Raw genomic sequence first — 23,877 nt, 5'->3', positions numbered from 1 at the left:
GTTTTATATTGTGCATATTTTAATTCATAGAATTTAAATATGAATCATTAATATTGAGCTTATTTTCAGCAGTTTATTTACGTTTGTTTTTTATATGTATATTTGCCCTTTACAATATTATATATTACTTAAATAGTTTTTTAACTCGCAGATATAACAAATAGGCTACATGATAATAAAAAGGGGATTATTCACAAGATCATTTTAATCAGGTGGTTTTAACGGATACACTTTTGGCGCAATTCAACTTTCTAATCACCTTTCATAAACAAATAGTTACAAAACACAAATAAGTCCTAAACCAATTAGTTACTAAAATTAAATGACTTATTTATCCAAACAAAAAATGAAGAGACGTGTAAAAACTGTGTAGTTTCATGGACAACGAAAGAAAAGAACAGATGAGGAGAAAGTGAAAGTAAAACGAGAGCGTGGTCGGATAACATTTAGATAACGTCCATGTTAAAACATAATAAGCACATAAAAAAACATCACAGAAGAGATTTTTTCAGGATTTTAATACTACAATAGAATGCATATTAGAGCAACATGGGTGTATCTACGTGAGAGACATCAACCAATAGGCAGAGTACAGACAAAAGAATAATTAGCAGCAGTTTACAGTCCAGCATTTTTCTGTTACAAAAAGAACATTCCATTGGCATAATCATTCTTCCCAATGGGAAGTGTGGATGGACCTGTTATTGCCTGAATTTAACTGAGAAAACACATTGCAAAATCACAAAGCTGCTGTATTCCTTTTAATTTTTTACTTTTATGAAAAGCATATAGCTCTACAAGATAAATATGAAAATACATGAAAATATAAAGCTCTGAATGTGCTGTACTTGAAGAAAATTGAAAGCTTTGTTTTATGTGTTGTTTACTTGTTCAAAACCCATAGTAGGTAAGGTTATTAATGCAACCTGTCTCTCATAACTTAAGTTCCCTTTCTGTCGGTCTCTCGACGTTGTGTCGAGCCGACAGATGGGGTTCGCTCTTGAGAACCTATCAACTTCTGACTAGTTTGGAAAAGGCCAATGAAATTGGCGAATGAAATTTGCATGCCAGTCTCCGCCCCGGATATCCGGGTATAAAAGGGAGACGGCGTGCTGCATTCATTCACCTTTTGTTCTTCGGAGCCTTCACACTGATCGACTTCGAGACTTCAATCTCTACGCCGAATTACTGCTGGAATCTTATGACATGGTACAGCGGATGGTCCCTTCCTGCAGCGACTTCCCCTGGGCGTCTCGGCAGTTCCAGAAGTGTTCGAGTTTTTTTCTCTAAAAGAGCAAATTTCTCCAGCGTGGCATGTCCCGCTGTTCTCATGGGTGCAACACACTCATCGAGGACGGGGACAGACACGATGTCTGCTTCCAGTACGCTGGGGCAGACGTTGTGGATACGTCCTGCCCACACTGCGGGTGGTTGACGATTCAGACGTTGCGTCACAGGTGGCTGTGTTCCCACGGGACTCCCACCTCGTCTGCTCCCCGTTCCGTGGCGGCAGGACTACGGCCCTGCCCTCCTGCTACGGCAAGCAGCGAGGGTGATGTGAGGATTACTGTGAGCGTTTATCCGCCAGCCACTGGCTCACGGACCGTTCGCACCGAGTCTTGCTTGTCTGACCGTTCCCCAAGAGACGGTCCCACCGTCTTGTTCCTCAAACACGTATTCGGACATGATGCGTGATGATGAGATGTCTCTTGCAGCATCGGGGGGTGACATACTGCCATCCGACTCCGACGATTCCTTGGGCTCCCTCCCTCGGGGGGTCGAGCCCAGGAAGAAGCGGACATCGAAATGTCAGCCATGCTTTCCCGGGCCGCTGTGAGCGTTGGGTTGCAGTGCCTGCACTGCCTCTCCCAGCACTCGCGGCTGGCTACATGGTGCCTCGGAGCCGCGCCCGCCCCCAGTGCCGTGTTTACCGGAAGTGCATTAGGAACTTAGTAAGACCTGGAACGCCCCCTTTCCGGCACGTTCACGTTCACGTGGGCTCGACCTAGACTCCCGTCCAAAGCATGTGGGGTCTCGGCATCTCTGATGTCGAGAGCTTACATTGCGGCGGACCAAGCTGCCTCCTCTCTCCACACTATGGTTCCTGCCAGGCCAAGGCGTTGAGAGAGCTCCATGAGGGTAAGACCGACCCAGCAATTATGCAGGAACTCTGTGCCGCCACCGACCTCGCTCTACGGGCGACCAAGGTAACCGCGCGGGCCCTGGGTCGGGCGATGTCCACACTTGTGGTCCATGAGAGACACCTCTGGCCGAACCTTGCACAGATGAGTAACGCCGAGAAGGTCCACTTTCTCGACGCACCCATCTCGCAATTGTGCTGTTTGGAGATACTGTCGAGCCGCAGTTCTCGACAGTAAAGAAGCAGACAGAGGATATCAAGCATATCCTCCCCTGCCGCGAGTCCCGTGCAACGTCTGCTTCCCAGCAGCCCTGGTCCTCTTCGACGCCCTCCGGCTCTGGCACCCCCCACTCAGGCGGCCCCCCCCCAGAAGAGACATCGAAGAGGAGACCATCGCCCCATCAGCAGCTGTTGCGAATGCGGCCCTCATGGGAAGACCCCAGGGAGATCGAGAATACCATCGGGCCTGACCCCAGTCACTCCATCGCTGGGGGATCAGAGAGGGACGGTTCCTGCCCCGTCTCACCACCTGCTGGCCCCCTCTGGGGGGCTAGCGCCCACTTACTCACAAAAAGAGTTTCCTCTCTCTCTGGGTGATTACAGCTGCTCGGCACGACGGTGGACGGCAACTCGACGTTGCGCCATGGCGAAGCACAACGTTGAGTATTAACACCAGCCCTCAGCCCTCTCAGTCAGACAGTGTGTTGAGCTGCGCCTATCGCCAGGCAGGAAAAACAGCAGAGCCAATCTCCTCCCCGGGGGCCCTCCCCCGGCAAGGGATCCGTATTGCTGGCCATCGAACAACCCCCAGCGGGGGCGATGAAGCAGATCAAACCCCTAGTCCCCCTGTCTCGGTTCCTGGGAGCTTGGCTCAGCTTCCCAGGCCGTCAGGCTGGCTAGGGAGGACAATCCGTCTCGGCTACGCGATCCAGTTCGCCAGATGCCCTCCCAAGTTTGGGGCATCCTCTCTACCTCAGTCGGAGGTGGGGATGCGCCCGTGCTTTGGGCTGAGGTTGCCACCCTTCTGGTGAAGGGAGCGATCGAGCCCGTCCTACCAGCCGAGATGTTCAACAGGTTTTACAGCCCATACTTCATTGTCCTAAGAAAGGCGTGATCTGCGTGCCCTGAACAAGCACCTACACAAGCTGCCGTTCAGGAGGATCACGCAGAAGTGCATCCTGACGTCTGTCAGATGTCAGGACTGGTTCATGGCAATCGACCTGAAGGACGCGTACTTTCATGTCTCGATCCTCCCTCGACATCGGCCGTTCCTACGGTTCGCTTTCCAGGGGCGGGCATATCAGTACAGGGTCCTCCCCTTCGGACTGTCCCTGTCTCCACGTGTCTTCACGAAGATCGTGGAAGCCGCCCTCCTTCCCCTCAGGGAAAGAGGTGTGCGGGTACTGAACTATCTCGAAGACTGGCTCATCTTGGCACACTCGCGAGATCTGTTGTGTACACACAGGGACCTGGTGCTCCGGCACCTAGATCAGTTGGGGCTACAGGTCAACTGGGAAAAGAGCAAGCTCTCCCCTGTGCAGAGCATCCTCTTTCTCGGTATGGAACTCGACTCTGTCTCCATGACAGCGCGACTGACTACAGAGCGCGCCCAGTCAGTGTTGAACTGCCTGAAGGTTCTCAGGCAGTCAGCGGTCCCCCTGAAACAATTTCAGAGGCTCCTGGGATACATGGCATCCTTGGTGGGGGTGGTCCCCCTCGGGTTGATGCACATGCGACCGCTCCAACACTGGCTGCAGAGTCGGGTTCCTTGGAGAGCGTGGCACACCGGCAGCAGGCGTATGGTCATCACGGCTGTCTGCTGACGCACCCTGACCCCCTGGTCTTCCATGACCTTTTTGCGGACAGGAGTCCCCCTAGGGCAGGTGTCAAGGCACGTCGTGGTGATGACGGATGCCTCCCTGCAGGGTTCAGGTGCCATGTGCAACGGGCACGCAGTGTTGGGGCGGTGGACGGGCCCCTGCCTGCATTGGCATATCAACTGCCTAGAGTTGTGGGCTGTGCTACTTGCACTGAGGAGGTTACAACCTCTCGTGCGGGGCAAGCACATGCTGGTCCGGATGGACAGCACAGCTGCCGTGGCATATATCAATCGTCAGGGTGGCGTTCGCTCACGGCAGCTAACACGACTCGCCCGACGCCTCCTCCTTTAGAGTCAGCAGGTGATCAGCTCCCTGTGAGCCACACACATCCCAGGCATCCTGAACCAGACAGCCGACGAGCTCTCTCGTCAGTCGACGCCTCGTGGAGAGTGGCGACTCTATCCCCGTGCAGTCCAGCTCATTTGGGAGCAGTTGGCCAGGCACAGGTGGACCTGTTGCCTCCCCGGACTCCACCCATTGTCCGCTTTGGTACTCCCTGACCTAGGCACCCCTCGGCACGGATGCCCTTGTGCACAGCTGGCCGCGGGACAAGCGGAAGTACGCCTTCCCCCCAGTGAGCCGCATTGCACAGACCCTGTGCAAGGTCAGGGAAGAGGAGCATCAAGTGGTACTAGTTGCGCCCTACTGGCCCAACCGGACTTGGTTCTCAAAGCTGGTGCTTCTGATAACAACTCCCCCCTGGCCGATTCCCCTGACAGAGGACCTTCTGTCACAGGGGAAGGGCACGTAACGGCATCCCAGGCAGACCCCTGGAACTTCCATGTCTGGATGGGACGAGAAGATCCTGAGTGGCCCACCCCCTGCGTGGTTGGGACATCACTCAGGCTAGGGCCTCGGCCACTAGGCAGCTATACGCCCATAAGTGGCGCCTCTTCTCGTCCTGGTGCTCTTCAAGAAAAGAAGACCCGCGGAGTTGCTCGATCGGGAACGTGCTGTCCCTTCCTCAAGAGAGACTGGAGAGTAACCTCTGCCCCCTCCACACTGGGAGTGTATGTAGCCGCTATGGCCGCTCATCACGACCCAGTTGCGACCTAGGTAGCGGGCCTCAAGAGGCTCCCCCCCTCGAGCCCCTCGGAGCTGCCGCTCTTTCTCACCTCACGATAAAGGCGGCTCTCCTGATGGCGCTCACCTCCAAGAGGGTAGGGGACCTACAAGCACCCTCCGTGTCCACAGATTGCCTAGAACTCGGGCCTTGTGATTCTCACGTTATCCTGAGACCCCGGCCCGGCTACGTGCCCAAAGTTCCCACCACTCCCCCTAGAGACCAGGTGGTGAACCTGCAGGTGCTCCCCACTGGGAAGGAAGACCCAACCCCATCCGTGTGTTGTCCAGTACGCGCACTGCGCCTCTACTTGGACCGCACGCAGAGCTTCAGAATCTCTGAGCAGCTCTTTGTCTGTTTTGGAGGTCAGCAGAAGGGGAGGACTGTCTCCAAACAGAGGCTGGCGCACTGGATCATGGATGCCGTAGCTACGGCATACCGATCTCAAGATCGCCCCTGCCCATTAGGAGTGAGGCACACTCCTCATGGGCACTGGCTCAGGGCGTCTCTCTGGCAGACATCTGCAGAGCTGCGGGTTAGGCTACGCCCAACACCTTTGCGAGGTTCTAATACCTACGCATGGAACCGGTGTGAGCCCGTGTCCTGCAAGGCAACATGTAGGACCGGCAGCCAGTAGGGCGTACGCCTGCGAAAGCCCTTCCCCCCTTCCTTAGGTGGGTCAGCGGCTATTTCCGCCTCCCTTCTTTCCCCACTGGGTAAAGAACAGGCATTCCATCCATCACTAAGCACCTTCCTGGGGGCAGGCTGGGCAGAGCAGCCCTGCCCCCTTAGGCCGGGAAACAGTTGAGTCATCTACATAGCTCTCACCGGACCTAGTGTCCAGACGTGGTACCCCCCCAGTGGGCGGTTCTGTCTGATGTATCCTCATGAATGGTTCCCACCTCGGTAACCCATGACCTCCCTAGGTGAACTCCCACCTTGCGGTTAACTCCTTCAGTCCGCACATTTTCCCATGAGTTCTCCCCTGATGGTGAGACCATGTTGGTGTCTCCACTAATTCCTCCCTACGGAGGTAGTGGTCTCTGTAGCGTTTTTTCCCCAGGGGGGAATAATGCTTACCCAGTGGCCCTTACGGTGCCGGGCGGCTTCTCGCTGTATGAGAATCAAGGCCTCCGCCCGTGACGGCCGGTGGCATTGGCTTCCCACCTTTTCTTCAAAAGCTCTGGGACCCCCTACCTCTCCATTGGATGGTTACAATTTCGCGCTAGCGCTCGTCTGACTCGCCCAGGCCAGTCAGCGTCGCTCCTCTGGAGATTGTGACGCGGCACAGTGCTGTGGCGTTTTCCAAAGGAACCCCATCTGCCTGCTCGACACAACGTCGAGAGACCGACAGAAAGGGAACGTCTTGGTTACTGATGTAACCTCAGTTCCCTGATGGAGGGAACGAGACGTTGTGTCCTTCTTGCCACAACGCTGGCCGCCTGCCGCAGCGGTCGAGGGATGCTCAGGCTCCTCAGACCAAAAGGTGAATGAATGCAGCACGCCATCTCCCTTTTATACCCGGATATCTGGGGGCGGAGTCCGGCATGCAAATTTCATTCGCCAATTTCATTGGCCTTTTCTAAACTAGTCAGAAGTTGATAGGTTCTCAAGAGCGAACCCCATCTGTCGGCTCGACACAAAGTCTCGTTCCCTCCATCAAGGAACTGAGGTTACATCCGTAACCAAGACGTTGTTGCACTTGTCATTACATCACATGGGTAATTTCTGGCCCACACTCCAGTACAGTAGGTGGTGGATATGCACCTCAAACGTAAGTTGCCACCCACCATTAAAAAGGAAAAGAAGAATTACATCACGATCACGTCACTATGGTGGATAACGGCCGATCGCATTCATACTACACCCATTCAGGCAGAACAGTACGTACCCATTCAGCCCTCGTTAAGTACGTACTTACTGAAATTAAGCACCTACTCATTGAGTATGTGATCTCGGATGCAGCCTGTCGCTGCGTCTGAAATCGCATACTGTGACAGTACGTACTGAATTTGAATAAGTATCTACCTTATCGGCTTTTAAAACAGTACGTTCAATATAGTATGAGTGGGTTTAGTATGAATACATTTCGGACACACTACGTCCGCCATGTTTTATGGTCATGTGACCCGTATGCTCTTTGACCTATGATGTTTTAACAACAACCTATACGTGAGCGTTTATAAAAACATAATTTAGTCACAAGAAATTCATATATTGGCACTTACATTTAAAACGAATGTACGCCTTAAAGTTTTCCTCTATATTTATTTGATTTACTTTTGAAATTTGACCGTTGGTCAGCTCCCGTGGCATCATGGGATAGAAAAGTGTCCATCCGATCCACACTCACGAATCTCGGCGGAAGTAGTATACCATCCGGGAATTTCTCGCCTACTGTTTTTTTGCATACTGAGGTTTCGGACATACTATTCATGACTCATACTCATTTTCGCCTACTATATAGTATGGAAGTAGGCAATTTCGGACGCAGAGTGTGTGTGTGTGTAAATCGTTCTTCTTCTGTGTCCCATATTCTGAGTTTCTGTGCAAGAGCGCTCTCTGGCTTTTGGATGTTGCAGCATTTAACCGTAATTCATTGAGGAAACTGAGCATAAGAATTGGACGATATGTCGCACAGCCCTAGTGTTTAATCATCATTTCTTATTTAAATTCAATAAATAAGAATCAAATTCAGGCATTTCTTTGACTGTGCAGGTCACGGTTGAGAATTTCCTGCGAGTCCTGACAGGGCGACTCCCTCCCAGCACCCCTCGATCCAAAAGGCTGCTGTCTGATGACCGCAGCAATATTCTCATCTATCTGACAGGTGAGGTTCCTGGATTTCTAATGAACTCTTATTCTTATTCCTCCCTTTGCCTGAATATCTGTGTTTTTAAAGGTCATGGTGGAAATGGCTTCCTGAAGTTCCAGGATTCCGAAGAGATCAGCAACACTGAGCTGGCCGATGCTTTTGAGCAGATGTGGCAAAAGCGGAGGTAACTAGAGACAGTGCTCAAATAGACACAACTCATGCTCATCTGAACATTATATATATATATCTTAGTCAAATCATACCACGAACTGACGTAGCTGTGTGGGGATGTGGTTACATGAGGTGTTTCAGGCAGGTCTGGGTGAGCATTCGCTTTTAGATAAAATGCTTCTTTTGTTCCGAGTCCGACACTTTAATATTTGCAATTTTACGTGTCTAATACATGCATGGGCAACTTGTAACACACCAAAGACACAGAAAAACACGTATTCGCGTCATATGACCCCTTTAATGAGGAGAGGGTCTAGGGAGAGGGAGAGAGGGGCACAGGCTACTATAGAATCTCACAAATACTGTGTTGTCAAAGTTGACAAGCACTTTTTAATACTTTTTATTGATTACATTTTTGCAAAACCCAGTGACAAACATAAAGGGTGACTAATAATAATGAAATATGGCAAAGAAAATACAGATGACGAAATATGGTGATACAAGGTATCAGAAGGAAATTAGTATGCTATAAAGTGCATGTTATAAATTGGACGCCTTAGCAACTGCATAGCAACACCCTGGCAACCACCTTAGCCCTATGGTTTGCAAGAGCACCACTTGCATTTTCTTCAGAAAATATACATGCTAATATGTGCAATTGTTATACTCACAATTGTATTCAATTATATGTATTTGACTGTTTTAGCTAATAAGCATGTTCAGTTTATTCATTGTTTATTTATTGCTATTAACACATACCCAATACTTTCTCAGTTTTGAAATGCATGTTTCTTGCTGTCAGAGTTCAACATGCAGCAACCTATTCTGCTCTATGTGACTCCTGCACTATACTGCTCTAGTAGCATGTTTAGGATCCAGAGCTGTGTCAATATTGTTGAAGGCTGGTGTGAGGTACAATGAGAACTTCGCCCTCTTCAGCCACTACTGCACAGGATGATTTTGTGCCGTCAATGTTGTAATTGCAGGTTTGATCCAATAAATTAGTGAAGCCCCTTTTGTGCACCATTGCTCCCCCATTACACCTTGGCCTCATGGGATCCAAACACTCTCTCTCTCCAGCTCGGCTGAATGGGCTAGAAGTGGTGTCTAATATTTATTATATTTTTTTCTGAATGAAGCTTTAATGGAAGCCAGGTTTTTGGTTACTGTGGCAACAACTTGCAGAGGAGTGCTGTGTTGTTTTGTGTAGTGATCGCAGCCTTGAGACGGCCTGAACCGCCTCTCATTACACCAGAACCGACTTTACTTACATAGATTGCATTAGCAATATAAAACCAAACTCCTTTCTCTGCAGGTATAATGAGTTACTGTTCATCATAGACACGTGCCAGGGAGCATCTATGTACGAGAGGTTTTACTCACCCAACATCATGGCCCTGGCCAGCAGCCAGGTTGGAGAGGACTCGCTCTCAGTAAGTCTAACCTGACGCACTTGATCTCTTGCACATCTGTCATCCCCCTTTACAGATTAAACCATGCAGCTGTTGAATACCAGTGTAGTACTAGTGTAGTTCTGCATTATTTTTTATATGCATTTGTTTTTTATATCTGGAGCAGTCTAAAGGCATTTTAATATTAAATGTTGTAGAACGATTAAGGACAACATTTTACATTATATTTATTCATGTAGTAGATGTTCAAAGCAACTTACAAATGAGAAAAATGAGCAAACAACCCTAAGTTTATACATCAATGAATAATTCAGATGCCATTCATACGCTTACTTATTTTTTATTTATTTATTGTTTCTTTGGAAAACATTGTTTCATTTAGGCATTAAAGTATTTTTCCAGAAAGTAAAAAAGAAAGTTTATGACATTTGACTGTGCAAAAAAGCCCAAATTTTGTGTGACTTTGTGTGAACAGCCTTCAGACACTTATTTTATTTTATTTGCTGCATTGTTTCTTGTTTTTATTTTAAGTAGATTAAGAAAGTTTATAAGTTTTGAATTTCTTCATCAATATTTTGTGTACACAGCACCAGCCAGACTTGGCTATAGGAGTCCATTTGATGGACAAGTACACCTTCTACTTACTGGAGTTCTTGGAGGAAGTGCATCCTGCCAGCCAGGCCAACATGAATGACCTGGTAAGTTTACTGTATGTGTCTGTATGTCGGTAGTTGACAATTACACCGTACATGTGTCCTATGGTGTGACATAGCAGAAATGTAGAAAACAAAAGGTTAGTAATATTTTATATTATTAATATTTATATTCAAAATAAAATGGCATAAGAGAGATTTATCTTCATTGTTAGTTTTTTTTTTGCTAAATTTTTGCTGTTACACTATAGGACACATTAACACGTTTGTTTGTCAACTACCAATTTATGTTTTATGGCGTTTGCTTATATATGGGTAGTTGACAAATAAATTGTAGTATAAATATAAATAATATAAAATATTTGTTTTCTAAATATTTGCTGTCACACCATAGAACACATACGGTATAATTGTCAACTACCCATTTGTAATCAAAGGAAATGTAGTGTCTGCATGGTGCTCTCAACGTCAGGTTCATACTGTAGGTTTGATTTCTAGGAAGTGCACAGACTGATATACAGTAAAACCTGGTCTAGATTTAGAAAGCTGAGGGCACAAAGACATCCCATCACTTCAGATGAAAGGACTGCAGCTCTCGTAACATGCCACTTTAAACAGAGTGGCTAATACAGGTGTAGGTCAGACAGCTTTGAAACAGTCAGGAGGCAGACCTTTTCTCTGAAGGCTTGGCTGAGCTGCAGTTTCTCTTCTATTCATCTGACTGGTTGGAGTCCCACCAACTCCCACAATCCATTTTGATCTTCCCTGCCTTCCATATCCTTCCCAGATCAAATAGGTCCTACAAAAAGCTTTTTTTTCTGCTGCTTTTTGTTCTCGTGTCTCCTTTCTCTCGGATTAGCAGTGATATTATGGATTTCCTGTGGGAGAGGTTTTAATCTTGAATGGAAAATGGCCACTTGATCTCTCTCTCCTCAGCGATCCCACTGACTCTCATCAGGATGATTGCATGTCTTTTTGCCTGTCAGTACGTGTTAGTTGTGCTGGAATATAATGGCATTTTCCAGCCGAAGGTTCATTTCTCCTCATTTTGAAATTGCTTAGCATGCGTCAAGTATGTACTTAAGAAAATTTCTCCTCTTGCTTTCAATTTGCCTCTGGCTAATGTCTGATTTGGATGCTGGGAAACTGACATCTCCAAAACCTTATGTCAAGGGGAGTAATGAATAATGCTAAAGTTTGAATCATGACATTGCTACATAGCAATGTTTAATTTATAACGATGTATTTTTCTAAGGAGAATTGATGCATTGTAAAAAATGAAAAGTTGACTTAACTTAAAATTTCAAGGCAACTCGCTGCACAGCTTTTTTGAGTTTACTCAACTTTTGGCAAAGTATTTCACCTAACTCAATTAACTGAGTAATGTCACATGACTGTCAATTGAAAAAAAAATGTTGAACCAACTTAAAATAAATATGCAACAATCAAATTTCTGAATTCACTCAACTATGGACTTAGTTGACCCAACTCAAAAGATTATGTTTTATATAATGTTAATATATAAATGTTCTATTATTATATACACAATCTACTTAATAGATATATTATATACACACTCTACTTAAGTAACTGCTTAAGCTGTTGGTGATTTAAACATTTTAGCACTGGCCTCACTGCGTCATTTACTTCAGACCTCAACACTGAGCACATGAGCTTCAATCATGGTAATAGTCATCAAACATCATTAAACATCATATAGTTAAAAAGGAACTCTAAATACTAAAGGTAACTTAGAATGACAACAAAAAATATAGCCATCAAACACTAAAATAGCAATAATTTTATTAATTTTAATTGAAAATTCTGCAATGCATGCTGAGAACTTTCAAACACTAGAATTGTTTTTTGAGATTACCCAGTTTGGCAAATTGGTCAAACTTCTTGATGCACTTTGGACAATCACTTAGATATCTAAGTTTAAGAATCTTTGTTTGTACCACATTTAGACTAATTTTGTTCAGCATACTCAAAATAATACATTCTTCTTCTTCTACTAAAAAAACTTGGTTACACTTTATTTTACAGTGCCCGTGTTACAGTGTAATTATACATTTAAGTACTGAGTAATAAAAAGCAACTACATGTACTTACTATAGGGTTAGGGTTAGGATTAGGGTTTGGGTCAGGGTTAGTTACATGTAATTATGCATAATTTATAGTAAATACTATAGTAAATACATGTAACATGCGTAACAAGGGCACCGTAAAATAAAGTGTTACCAAAAACTTTGTTCAATTTACTTTATTACCTTTGTTGGGAGAACAATTTGAAGTTGTATTTTTTACAGCGTGGTGTGTTTTGAAACAGAAGAATAGAAAGCTCCAAATAGTTGTTTATGCTCATTTATTTAATCCTTTCAGTCCTGATCGTTTAAGCAGCATTGACAGCTATTTTTTTAATTCTTTCTCAAATTTTCAATCGTTCTCGTTATCATTGTTTTTTTTATATTTTTGTGATAAATGTATTGAATCATCTTGTTTGGGGAGTGTAAGGGTGTAGTGATGATTTGTTTACAGCCTTTAAGCATTTTAAACAGTTTCATATTCATTATGTGTATAGCAAGTCGGTTAAACTTTACAACTATTGTTGTTAAAGTAGCTCCTATGTAATAACTTGCCATTGATTGATCTAGTTAACATTAATATCAGAAATGTTGAGATTCCCTAAATGTAGAGCCTGATTCCTGGGACAACATTTTCATCCTGTCCATGCAAACTCATTCAGGGGTGGCTCTGTGTTCTGTTAGGAAATGTCCATTTATGATCCAATCAGTTCTTGAGAGATACAGTGGAATATTTTTCAGATTGCAATCTGTTTTATTCATACAGTATGTGAATTGAGTTGCAAAAATCACTTCATGTTGACTTAAAAATGCACATAATTCCAGGTGGACATGATCGGGTTTTAAAATATTTGATCCTTTGGTTTATAGAAAGGATTATTTCAGAGCTTAGAGTGGATTAAAGAGAACACATTTCTAAATTTAGATGTTTTGATAATGGCCTAAACCTCTACAGACAGTTATACAAATGTTAAATCAGTGTACAAAATAGGTGGAACATTTTTGGAACAACAAAATAGATTCTAACTACTTTTCAGTTAAATCTTCTTTTGCTACTGGTTCCTTTGTAAAGTACATGTCTCCCAAACCCATTTTCAGTCAATTTTATCATCACTCCTAAGAGTTCACAAGACCACATATTAATACCACGTCCATGCTTGCCATAGTTGGATGTGCATTGACAGATGTTATTAAAATGCAAATGATGGTGTTTGTTTTTTTGGAAGCTTCCAGTAAGCTCAAGAATGAATGCGCTCATATTTTTTGCCAACCCAAAATTACCTGCAGTATTATCCCTTTGCTTGTTTCTGTGATCTATTTGAATGACAATGTGTGACACGTGTTTGTTTCAGTTTAAGGTGTGCCCACAAAGTCAGTGTGTATCCACACCGGGCCACCGCATTGACCTGTTTCAGAGGGATCCCGGAAGCGTCCTCATCACAGACTTTTTCGGGAGTGTGCGCAAAGTGGAGATCACCAAGGAAACCATAAATCTTGATTCCCCTATAGAGCAGCCAATTGAGAGGTAAGCATAACAGTGATTTTACCTAAATGATTCTCAGCATTACTTTTTTTTGGAAAAGTGCTCTGCGGTTGTAAATTAGCCTATTCAGTGTGAACCTTCATTACTTCAAAGGTAATATTAGGAAATGCTGTGTGCTCATACAGCTTATTTTACCATTAATGGATTTGTGTAATGTTATTATAAAAACTGTTTGAGTTACAAAATTGTATTGAAGAGTGGTTCTAAACCGAAGTGCTAAAAGCTGGACACTTCAAAGGGCTATTTGGAATGAAGGATTTTAAGGGGTACAACTGATGGACACTTTGCTCCTATTGAACTATTTAAAAAAATTACATTCTGCGTTAATAATGATTTATTTCATTGGTCCTGCATAATTAAAGTGTTTTTAATAACTGTGTAGTAGGAAGGCAGCACTAATGAAACCATTTCTTAATGTTCCACACCAAACACTCTCATGTAATGATGCATTAAAGACATTGTGCCTGCTTACTATTAAAAACCTGATTAGTGACATTGACTCCCTTAATGACCTTATAATGATGTTGCATACTGCAGGTACCATGGCTACTGTGTAATAGGCTAAATCAGGTCGCACGGGTTCCAGTATGACACGTAGGACTGTTTAACGCTTTTTTTTACTTCCCATGATAACATTATATTATTAAATAGAGCCTTGAAACGTTTATAACACATGATAAGAAATTCACATTTTGGCAGACTATGCTTTTGAGTATAAAATATGTTCAGGCAGTTTTCATCGTGTTTCGAATGATGAAGGCCACAAGATGGCACTAGTATGTCTTGTTTGACAAGTAATCCATATACTGACAGTAATACAGCCAGTATATGAACCTCGCTGGATAAATCAGACGTAGTACACTTATTAGATTCTGTAGTGTTATTAAGGAGAGTTTATACTTTAATACAGTTCCATCTGATCTATGGTCTGTTTGACTTTTAGTGCACAATTCAGCACACTATTAAAATCAAATAAACGTGAATCCTGATTTATCTGAACCTACAGTTTTTGTCATACAGCAGTGCAAAAATGTAAGGCATATTAGATGCGTCACCCCTGAAAATGTTTTGAAGTTTATTTATATGTTTATCATTTCTAAGTTTATTTTTGCTTTAGTATGCGAGTTGAAATCATCACTACACATTTACAAACATTCTCTGCCATCAACTGTATTAATCAAATGAGATTTTTTTGACTTGGAAACTGCAATACTGTAAAAAGTCGTAGCAGCATATTATATCAAAAAGATGCTGTAAAGTATGTTTTTTTAAATAATGACTAATAGATTTTATTTATGAATCAACTTTCATTTACTAAATGAAATGAAAAGCATCTTATAAATGTTGTATCAGTTCTTATGGATTTAGGCTGCCGTCATGTAAGACTGACTCAATGATAGTGAGGTCAGGTCTCATTGTGAGCCATACCATCTATTGTAGGAATCCTTGTTCATACAAAAGTCTTATTTAGTTATTATAGATAATAGAAAATAATGTTTGGAAATCTATTTTGAAAGAGCAAACTAAAGCAAAATAGTAAATGAACCATTTTTAAGGATATAATTTGCCTACGAATTTTACAGTATTTTAAAACGTTCTCAAACATTTTAAACGTTCCAGTATGTGTGTTTGTTAGCGAGAGTGAGATTGTTTGAGAGAACGCTTGAAGCTAAGTGACAGTTTAGCCTTATTTTACAGCACGCTCTACTTTCCATACAAAGTAATGGTGTCATTATAAAATTATTATGGGGATATCAAAACAAACTTGACATGAAAATAAAGCATGACCAAAGTTTTACCACTCAGTCGGGCAGGTTAACAGATAATGATTAGGCCTATATGTAGCACAACCTCAGGTTATTATCCCACCGACACCGGCTGTCATGGCACATTTCCAAAGGGCTCACTGTACACGAGCACATCTGTGGCTGAAGCAGCAGCATATGCACCTGAGGGGGGGTCTTACAGCTGTCATGCTTGGCTAGCGCATTCCACTTTCATCCGCCATCAGGCTGCCTTGTCAAGGACGCATGTCAGATTTTTACTCCACTCGCCCTTGTCTAAAGCCTGCTCCTTTGAGCGCTATCACGACCTGTGACAATATGGACTGGTTGTGTCACATCTGGAGCAGCGCGTATGTAACAGAAGCAGTGGAATCAAGGTAGCCATCAATCATACTTTTATTTACATATTCAAGTGGACTTTATGACTCCCGGCTCAAATCCATCTTTGAGATTGGAATGTGATTTGTTAAATGTTAGCACACAGTATGTACTTCGTCGAACATCGGCTTCCCGAGTGTGTTCAAAAGAAACCCAACTCAAATATCTCCCCCTATGAGATGTCTCTAGTATGACAGTAAAAGCGTGACGATACTAAATCATTCCGTAGTTGTTTTTCGCCTCTGCATCCCCGTCGCCGTATCGGGGGGGGGCTTCCATTAGGTAAATTAAGTTTTACAAAGAAGGACGGTTTAATAGACTCCCATCTCCTCTTTATGATACGTACCCAGTCTTTACGAGAGTGTATTGTAATTCAGGTTTGCCCAGGGTGATGATGTTGACTGCCTAGCACGGGTCTCAAGTCTCAAAGTAATTAAATGTCAGGTGATGTTACGAAATGAAAAATAAATCAGAAGGTGCAGCGTGGGCATAAAGGAATTGAGAGTGCGCACTCTGGTACACATTGGCCTCTCCCGAGACACCTTCAGATTGTTTTTCTCATAAATGTATGAACTCTGATTAAAAGTTTATTGTGTAAAATAGTTGCGAAATTGCCAGGACAGATGTGTGAGTAATTTTCACTCTATTTAAACGATTCGTTTGCTACAATGTGTTTTCTAAATTCATGGAAATGATAGGTAATTGCGAAGGCAAGAATCGTTATTATTATTGTTTATACTTGGGTGTTAGGGATTTAAACAAAACCCCAAGAGGCTTAAACACGTAAAACGATTTGCTTTGACAAAAGAACCAGAAGTCGTTTATTTTCAATTTGATTTTTGATGGCAGTGACTGCTGGTGATGTAACAAAGTTGAGCCGAGTTCAGGAGAGTGCAGGGGGTGATAACAAACCTGATATAATCTGAAACGTCCACCGGCAATCAAAAGCACATAGACTCGGTGACCTCCGGCAATTTAATTGCTGTCATTATGAACAAGGCTTGTATTAAACTTTGATGTCTGTACCGTTTGTGCTACAGGCAAGTGTGATACCTCAGATTTATTGGCTTGTTGAAGAGAGTTGGGTTCTTTTCTTTTTTTAATTGACCTGATGTACTTGTGTCATATCTACTGTGGAAACCACAATGGCGGTTACTTAAAGTGCTAGTTTACCCAAAAATGAAAAATCGGTCATCATTTACTGACCCTCTTGTCATTTCAAACCTGCATGCCTTTTATTTTATCTGCAGAGCACAAAAGATATTTTGACAAAAGTTGGTAAGCGAAGAATGGCGGTACCCATTGACTTCTATTGCATGTACGCAAAACCAATGCCAAGTCAATAGGTACCATCATGTTCGGTTACCAGCATTCTTCAAAATATGCATCTTCTTTTGTGTACTTTTTAAAATGCTGAGTATTTGGGCTGTAAAAAAAACTATGTTACAAACATTTCAACAGTTTGCGCCATTACATTGCTGATTTGCAGCTCCAGCGGTTCTTACATTGTACGTGATCTATACTCTGGTTTCCGTTCGCTGTAATTCAAGTTTAGCCATTTGAACTGAGACCAAATGTGGTTCAATGTGGCTGTACCGTACAAACGGCAAGATTGACAGGCCATTTTGTCAGCTAATAGAAAAAGCCTCATTTCCGGGTGGGCCATGAATTTGCAGCCCAGGCTTCTCATTGAAATACAGAAGTGATTTGTTGACTGAAATGCTGTGGCCTATAGATTACCAATCGCCTCCACTCTCCGATATATATATATAGCTGCTCCGCAACCTCCGGTCCTCATTCGTCATGCAAACACACTTTTCAGTTTGTTTGCTGTTTGTTCAGTGAATAGCGCAGACACCTCTGAAATTACCTGTCAATCACTGCCCACACATCACCCCAAGAATATCTGAAAAGCCTTCTTTTTTCCCCCAAATCATTTTATTTTCCTTCTAACCGTATAATAGTGTTGCTCCAGCCAAATCCGGATGCATATTTTCTCGAGAAAAATATACTGATACGTATTATACGGAGAGAAATTGCGGGGAGGGGAAAAATGTAATCTGGTCTAATGGGATTTCACCGAGGTTATGTCAGGGCCCAAAGTGCGCTTTCTCTGCTTTTTCTCAACTTCTTTTCCATTCATTATTGAGTCTCTGTGTTTGTTTTGGTGCCCTTCCACTCCACATCACACCCGGTCTCAGTCAGTTGTTGCGTGGAATTGAGAGCTGCCTCCTGAATTTAATTCCAGCAGCCACTCATGTATGAAGCCACAGACAGACGGGCTGAAGTCGACTCTGAGGGGTTTTGTCTCGTCTCTCAGAGCTTTGCTGGCCCGCGATGAGGCCCGAAACATCATCCTACCACTCAAATGAACAGACTGTGGGCAATTGCAGAGGGCAAGGTTGTCCGTTGGCAAGGTCTTTGCATCCTCAGCCCATGCATAGTAATGTGGCTAGAGTAGACAGAGCTTAAAATTTTCCAGAGTTTTGTCTAGTCAAAACAAATTACTTATTGAGTTAAAGCAAGTGTTTCATTTTGTCAAAACAAGCCATTTGTTTAATTTGCAGATGCTGTTGTGGTGGATTTACCACAGAGGGCATTTGAAAACATTTAGTTTGAAGAAGGATTTGTTTTGTCTGCTTTAGTCATTTTTCATTTTGTTTCAGATCTGGGAACGCTGCTCTACAGGTTGAATCCTTGATGTATGTGGATCAGCTTCCAGTTTCTCAAATAATTCATCAGGTAAGTCTGTAGTTAAATCTGTTCAGTATGAAGACATAGTTCTTATGAATATGATTCATGGTTGTAAAGTGGATAACAGCAGGAGAGGGTTTGACAAAAGTTTTTATACCAAAATAAATGTTGAAATCAAAGCATTCGTTTAGCGTTGCAAACGTTTGCTATAATTAAGGACTAAGGTCTTTAAATATGATGTGTAGTAGGTAGCTGTTGTACTGTATGTAAATAGCTGGTAGGCGTTGATAATCTAATCTATAAAACGGAATAGATGCGATTTGTGTGTCATTTCAAACCTGTATGACTTTTTCTTCTGCAGAACACAAAAGAAGATATTTTGAAGAATGTTGGTAACCGAACCACAACGGTGCCCAGTGACTTGCATTGGTTTTGTCTCCATACAATAGAAGTGAATGGGTACCGCCGTGGTTTGGTTACCATCATTCTTCAAAATATCTTCTTTTGTGTTCTACAGAAGAAAGTCATACAGGTTAGAAATGACAAGAAGATTGGTAAAATGATGACAGAATTTTTACTTTATCCGTTTAAAAATTATTTTAGTAAACCTTGATATTATGTGGTAACTATTTTATAACAGCAATAAAGCACTCAAGGCTTTGCCATGTTTTGAATTTGGTGTCATGTCATGCCTAACCATCAGTGTTGGGTGTAACTAGTTACTAAGTAATTAGTTACTGTAATTGAATTACTTTCCCCTTGGAAAAGTAAAGTAAGGGATTACTCTTATTTTTTCTGTAATTTAATTACAGTCACTTTTGATGTAATTAAACTAAATACTCTGTGTAAAATGTGTGTGTGCAATGGTGGAATTGACATCAAAATCAAAGTCTAACTTTAAATTCCGTGCTTTAATGTATTATTCTCACATCTGTAATACTTTGGTCAGTTAATAAGAGTACTTTATGTAGTTTAATATTATTTATTTAAATGAATTAAAAGAGCTGTTTCATGCCTATCCTTGAATCACATAACTAATCAAGGTTGATGTAGGATATAGAAAGTAATTAGTAATACGTAACTAAATACTTTTTGGAGAGAGTAATTTGTACAGTAATCTAATTACACTATTGAATATGTAATTAGTAACTAGTAATTAATTACTTTTTCAGAGTAACTTACCCAACACTGCTAACCATACATCTTTTATATTCACAGTATGGCACATCTTCCCATACCCTATTTTTAAACATGAACATGCTACACAGTATGTATTAAAATGACCAGTTTGTCATGATAAATGAAGCTTTGTCTGCTTCTCTGGAAATCCAAGTACACACTACAAGTGATTTTATTCAGCATCATTACCGTGACAAGAAGCATATTGCACTTGCACCAGCAGGGCAGCTGTCTTCTAGCGTGCAGATGATCTTGCAGTTAACCCACCAAGTCTGATTAGTTGTATAGTTTATACACTTACACAACTGAAGTAGTTTGAGACGTAGTGTATGCTTGACTTCAGGTTCTCTTCGCGTTCACAACAACTCCTTTTCCACTGATGGTGCTGGCCCAGTTCCATGTGTTTCTATCAAAGGGATGGTGGTATCCATCAGGGATGGAAAATTAGCTCCGCACCAGCTCCTTAAAGCATTAACGTTAATGGATGGGGAACAGGATAATGTCCTCACCACATTAAGTTTTCTCAATAAGTTGGCCAGACTGATGTGAAAGCTGGCTCCCATTATAACCAACAAAGCGTTGGAGCTGGGTGAGGCGTGATAGATTTTAGGTAATGGATGCTCCTGTTTTTATTATACTGTACGACTCAACTTTATTTTTCTAGTCCATCTGAAATAAAATGTTTTTACAAATTTCCTTCATTATAGGTTATATGTAGAATAACTTGTCGTCTTATGCTATTAACTTTCGATATTAAAATATGGATGTAACGATTCACCGTGAGCCGGTTGAAAATCGATTATAATACGTGACGATTCAAGTCGGTTGAGACGTTATAAAAATCGCGGTACATGTTTTGAACAGCAGGGGCCGCTTGGTAAACTTGGTAAACGTGGATGTGCTGATATTTCTTAAAGTAAAAGTTAGGAAAAGCACAGACAAAGTCTTAGTTTGTTTATATTAAAGAGACTTTTGTATTATTCATTTTTTTATTTGATTTGGACTTTCTTTTAAAACTGCAATTTAGTTTTGTTATTTGACATAAAATATATTTTATTTTACAAAGAATTGTGCAGCATTAGAGAAATAATAAAAGGGCAGTTGTTCGTTTAAAATTTTCCTCGACTCATTCTGTAAAAAACCGTGATGAAACCGTACCGTGAGAATCGTGTATCGCATCGCATCGTGAGCTGAGGGAATCATTACATCCCTATTAATATATAAAACAAACAAGCTGGTTCTGAGTTTATTTTAAAGAGTTTTGAGTTCATTTCAAGCATTCACGTACTGTACAATATAAGCAAACAATCTTAAAAGAAACCAAATGTTAGAGGCAGAATCAAACATCTGAAAAACCATTTCAGTATTCTTTTTGCGTGCATGCTACTTCAGGAAATTTTCAAAGATAGAGGAAAGCGATTGCCATATTGAATTGTGGATGAAGGGTCACCTCATTCATTTTGATGCAGTGGTTGTCGCTGTGCAGTTCCCACTAGGTTAAAGAAATTGTCTGGAAGACTACGGCATATTTCGGAGGATTCATGGGCGTCGTGAGTCACCATTGCTTGTATTATCAGGATATCAGCCACAACTAGCTTTGCGAATGACATACACATGTAAATGTTGTATCCAGGATAAAAAGCAGCAGAGTAATGCAGACAGCACAGGGAAATGAAGGGAACAGTGGGAGATTGAGGGCTATGATGAGCTGATCCTCCAGCAGCTGTTCAGGAATCTGGTGATTGGACGTTTCCTCCTACAGAGTGCTGGACTCTATTACCTGCCGAATGCAGACTGCATCACAACCTTTGATCTCTCTCTGTCTTTCCATCTTTATACTCTCGCTTTCTCTTCATCTTTCTGCGTCTATTCATAAATGGGTCATAAATGAAGACTGGCTGGCTTGATTCTTTCACAAAAATATTACTTTTGGACACAATGTTCAAAAATGTTTGATTAAATTCTTGAATTCAACAGAAACTAATATCGTTCTGTGCATTTTTCATCTTTTTATTTTGCTTATTGCTTTTTGTTTACACTATATCCACAGTCTATACACTTTTTACCTCCGGTAAACAAAATGCTTTAGACGGTGTTGTTCAAGTATGATTTAGTTTTTTCTTCTTTTGGTACAATGGCAATTATGAAGCACAGTTTTCAAGTGCAACAGATTTTTGGATTGGAACTGAAAATGAGTCTTTTGCCAGGCACAGTGCATTATGAATTCACAAACATAGCACAAAAGCCCGTTCAGGGCCATTTCTGCTCCGTTGCATGGTTATTGTGTTATCTTTTTCACGTGATATACAAAACAGCAGCAAAGAGGCTTTATATCACAAAATAACAAGGAACTCACGCTCTGACTGACTTGCAGTGCGAGGAGAAGTCCTTTTTATTCAAGAACGTTGTTGATTGAAGGTTGCAGACGGCCACTGTTGATGACACAACTGGGCAAAGTTTAGCAATTGAATAGCAGCGACATGGCAGACAGTGGAGGTCACACGTTCAGCCTCCTGATGCAGTTTGTACTCCAGAACTGACTGGATGTGAGTTTCATCAAGCCTGTGATTCACTCATCTTGCTTCATGGGGTAGAGAGAGAGAGACTTTAAAAGGGCCCATCAGATCCGAGTCAACCACTAATGCAAGATTTTGAATGCTATGTTGTCTAGGTCACAATATTAGAATAATATTTGAATTGTCTTTAAACCATAAAAACGTTTTTCTTGTGCATTTTAATTGGTAAGAAATGCACAGCAGTTAAATAACATTTATTCAGAGAAGAGTATGCTAAAGAAAAGCATATACGATAGAGAGGAGCCCAGAGAATCCAAAGTGCAAGCGTCTGTTTTCGAAGTTGAGTGTGAGATGTAGCGCTGTAGGTCTTGTAGAGTTTTGCCTTGAGGCTTTGTTTAAATGATGCTGGAGGTCACGTAAACACCTGTTCTTCTGTTGGAGGAAGGTCTAAATATTTGAGCACAACCCTACTTTCACGCAGATATTTGCACTGTATATTTCTCACGTAAACATATTTCAACTATGGCTGTTTTTTGCATGACAGTTTATTGATTTGCATGTACAAATTATGTAATACTTTTTTATTTTTAACACTGGTGTTGAATTATGTGTTTAGAATTGAAATGTGATGTATAATGACACCTTCTGCTAGGTAAAGAGTTCATTTTTTATACCTCTATCATCTTCAGTTCCATGGAGACCCTTTAAGTTTCTTCCCGTGCAGTTACATTCGGTCAGATATTCATCAGACGTTGCGTAGACTGAAAATGTCTCTGTAAATGCATGGCTGTGTTCGTCCGTTTCCATTCAGAGGCCACTTACTTGTTCGATTTGAAATGTAGCTCCAGGCCACGTAATGTCTGACTTTGTGTGAAAGCCTTTAAATATATGTTGGCTTGCAAAGAATGACCTTAAAAGTTTTGTGGTTATTTTAAAGTTTTCTAGTCTTTTGTGGTTCAGGACGTTCCTTGTTGCATTCAGATTATGCAATGATCAAAGTTGGGGTAAATTGGTGTATTTTTGGACAGACACACTAAAAGAGTACAAAATGATGAAAGTTAACCAAAGTACCCAAAATGACACCTTCACACGTTCCAAAGCACAACAATTTCGTTGAAAAGAGCGTAGTCAATGTGGGGTCACGACAGTAACCCCCATCTTCCAAGAACGCTTGATGTCTCCCGCGTCAAAGCGTCTATCTCCAAGTGAGGTTTTCCCCTTTCCACACTGTTCGTTCCTGCTTCTAAATCAGCTTAAATGTCAGTGACTAATCACAGTGTACCCAGCTGAAGGTGCTTTTCTCCGAACTCAATTACTTGGCTTGTTGTGATGATTTTGCTCTGAGAAAGCTTGTCTTCAGCTTTGAATAGTTATTTGTTCACTTGACATATTGATGCCTCAGCCTCATGGCTTTAGGGAATCAGAGCTGAAGGAGGAGGCATGCTTGTGTTCCTTCCTTTTGTCCTTTTCTGGCTGGGTTGTGAACCAGTCAAACTGAAAATAATTTCCTCACTCATTAGGATGAGGGGCCGATGAAGGCTGAGTGTACATTCTGGAAGAATGAA

General features: G+C 42.2%; 1 protein-coding gene across 1 annotated transcript in view; it reads left to right on the top strand.

Annotated features, from left to right (window-relative positions):
* Nucleotides 1-23,877, top strand: part of pigk (phosphatidylinositol glycan anchor biosynthesis, class K) — a 33,907-nt gene that overhangs the window by 4,554 nt on the left and 5,476 nt on the right. Inside the window, exons 5-10 of the mRNA XM_057334752.1 lie at nt 7,802-7,913; nt 7,986-8,082; nt 9,385-9,502; nt 10,069-10,179; nt 13,571-13,743; nt 18,590-18,665. Coding sequence (XP_057190735.1) covers nt 7,802-7,913; nt 7,986-8,082; nt 9,385-9,502; nt 10,069-10,179; nt 13,571-13,743; nt 18,590-18,665 — 687 coding nt within the window. The remainder of the gene's footprint in view (nt 1-7,801; nt 7,914-7,985; nt 8,083-9,384; nt 9,503-10,068; nt 10,180-13,570; nt 13,744-18,589; nt 18,666-23,877) is intronic.

The sequence above is a fragment of the Triplophysa rosa genome, linkage group LG5 (assembly GCF_024868665.1).
Source record: "Triplophysa rosa linkage group LG5, Trosa_1v2, whole genome shotgun sequence".
NCBI classification, from domain to species: Eukaryota; Metazoa; Chordata; class Actinopteri; order Cypriniformes; family Nemacheilidae; genus Triplophysa; species Triplophysa rosa.
Note: the sequence above shows the minus strand (reverse complement) of the source record. Positions and strands in the feature narration are given on the sequence as shown.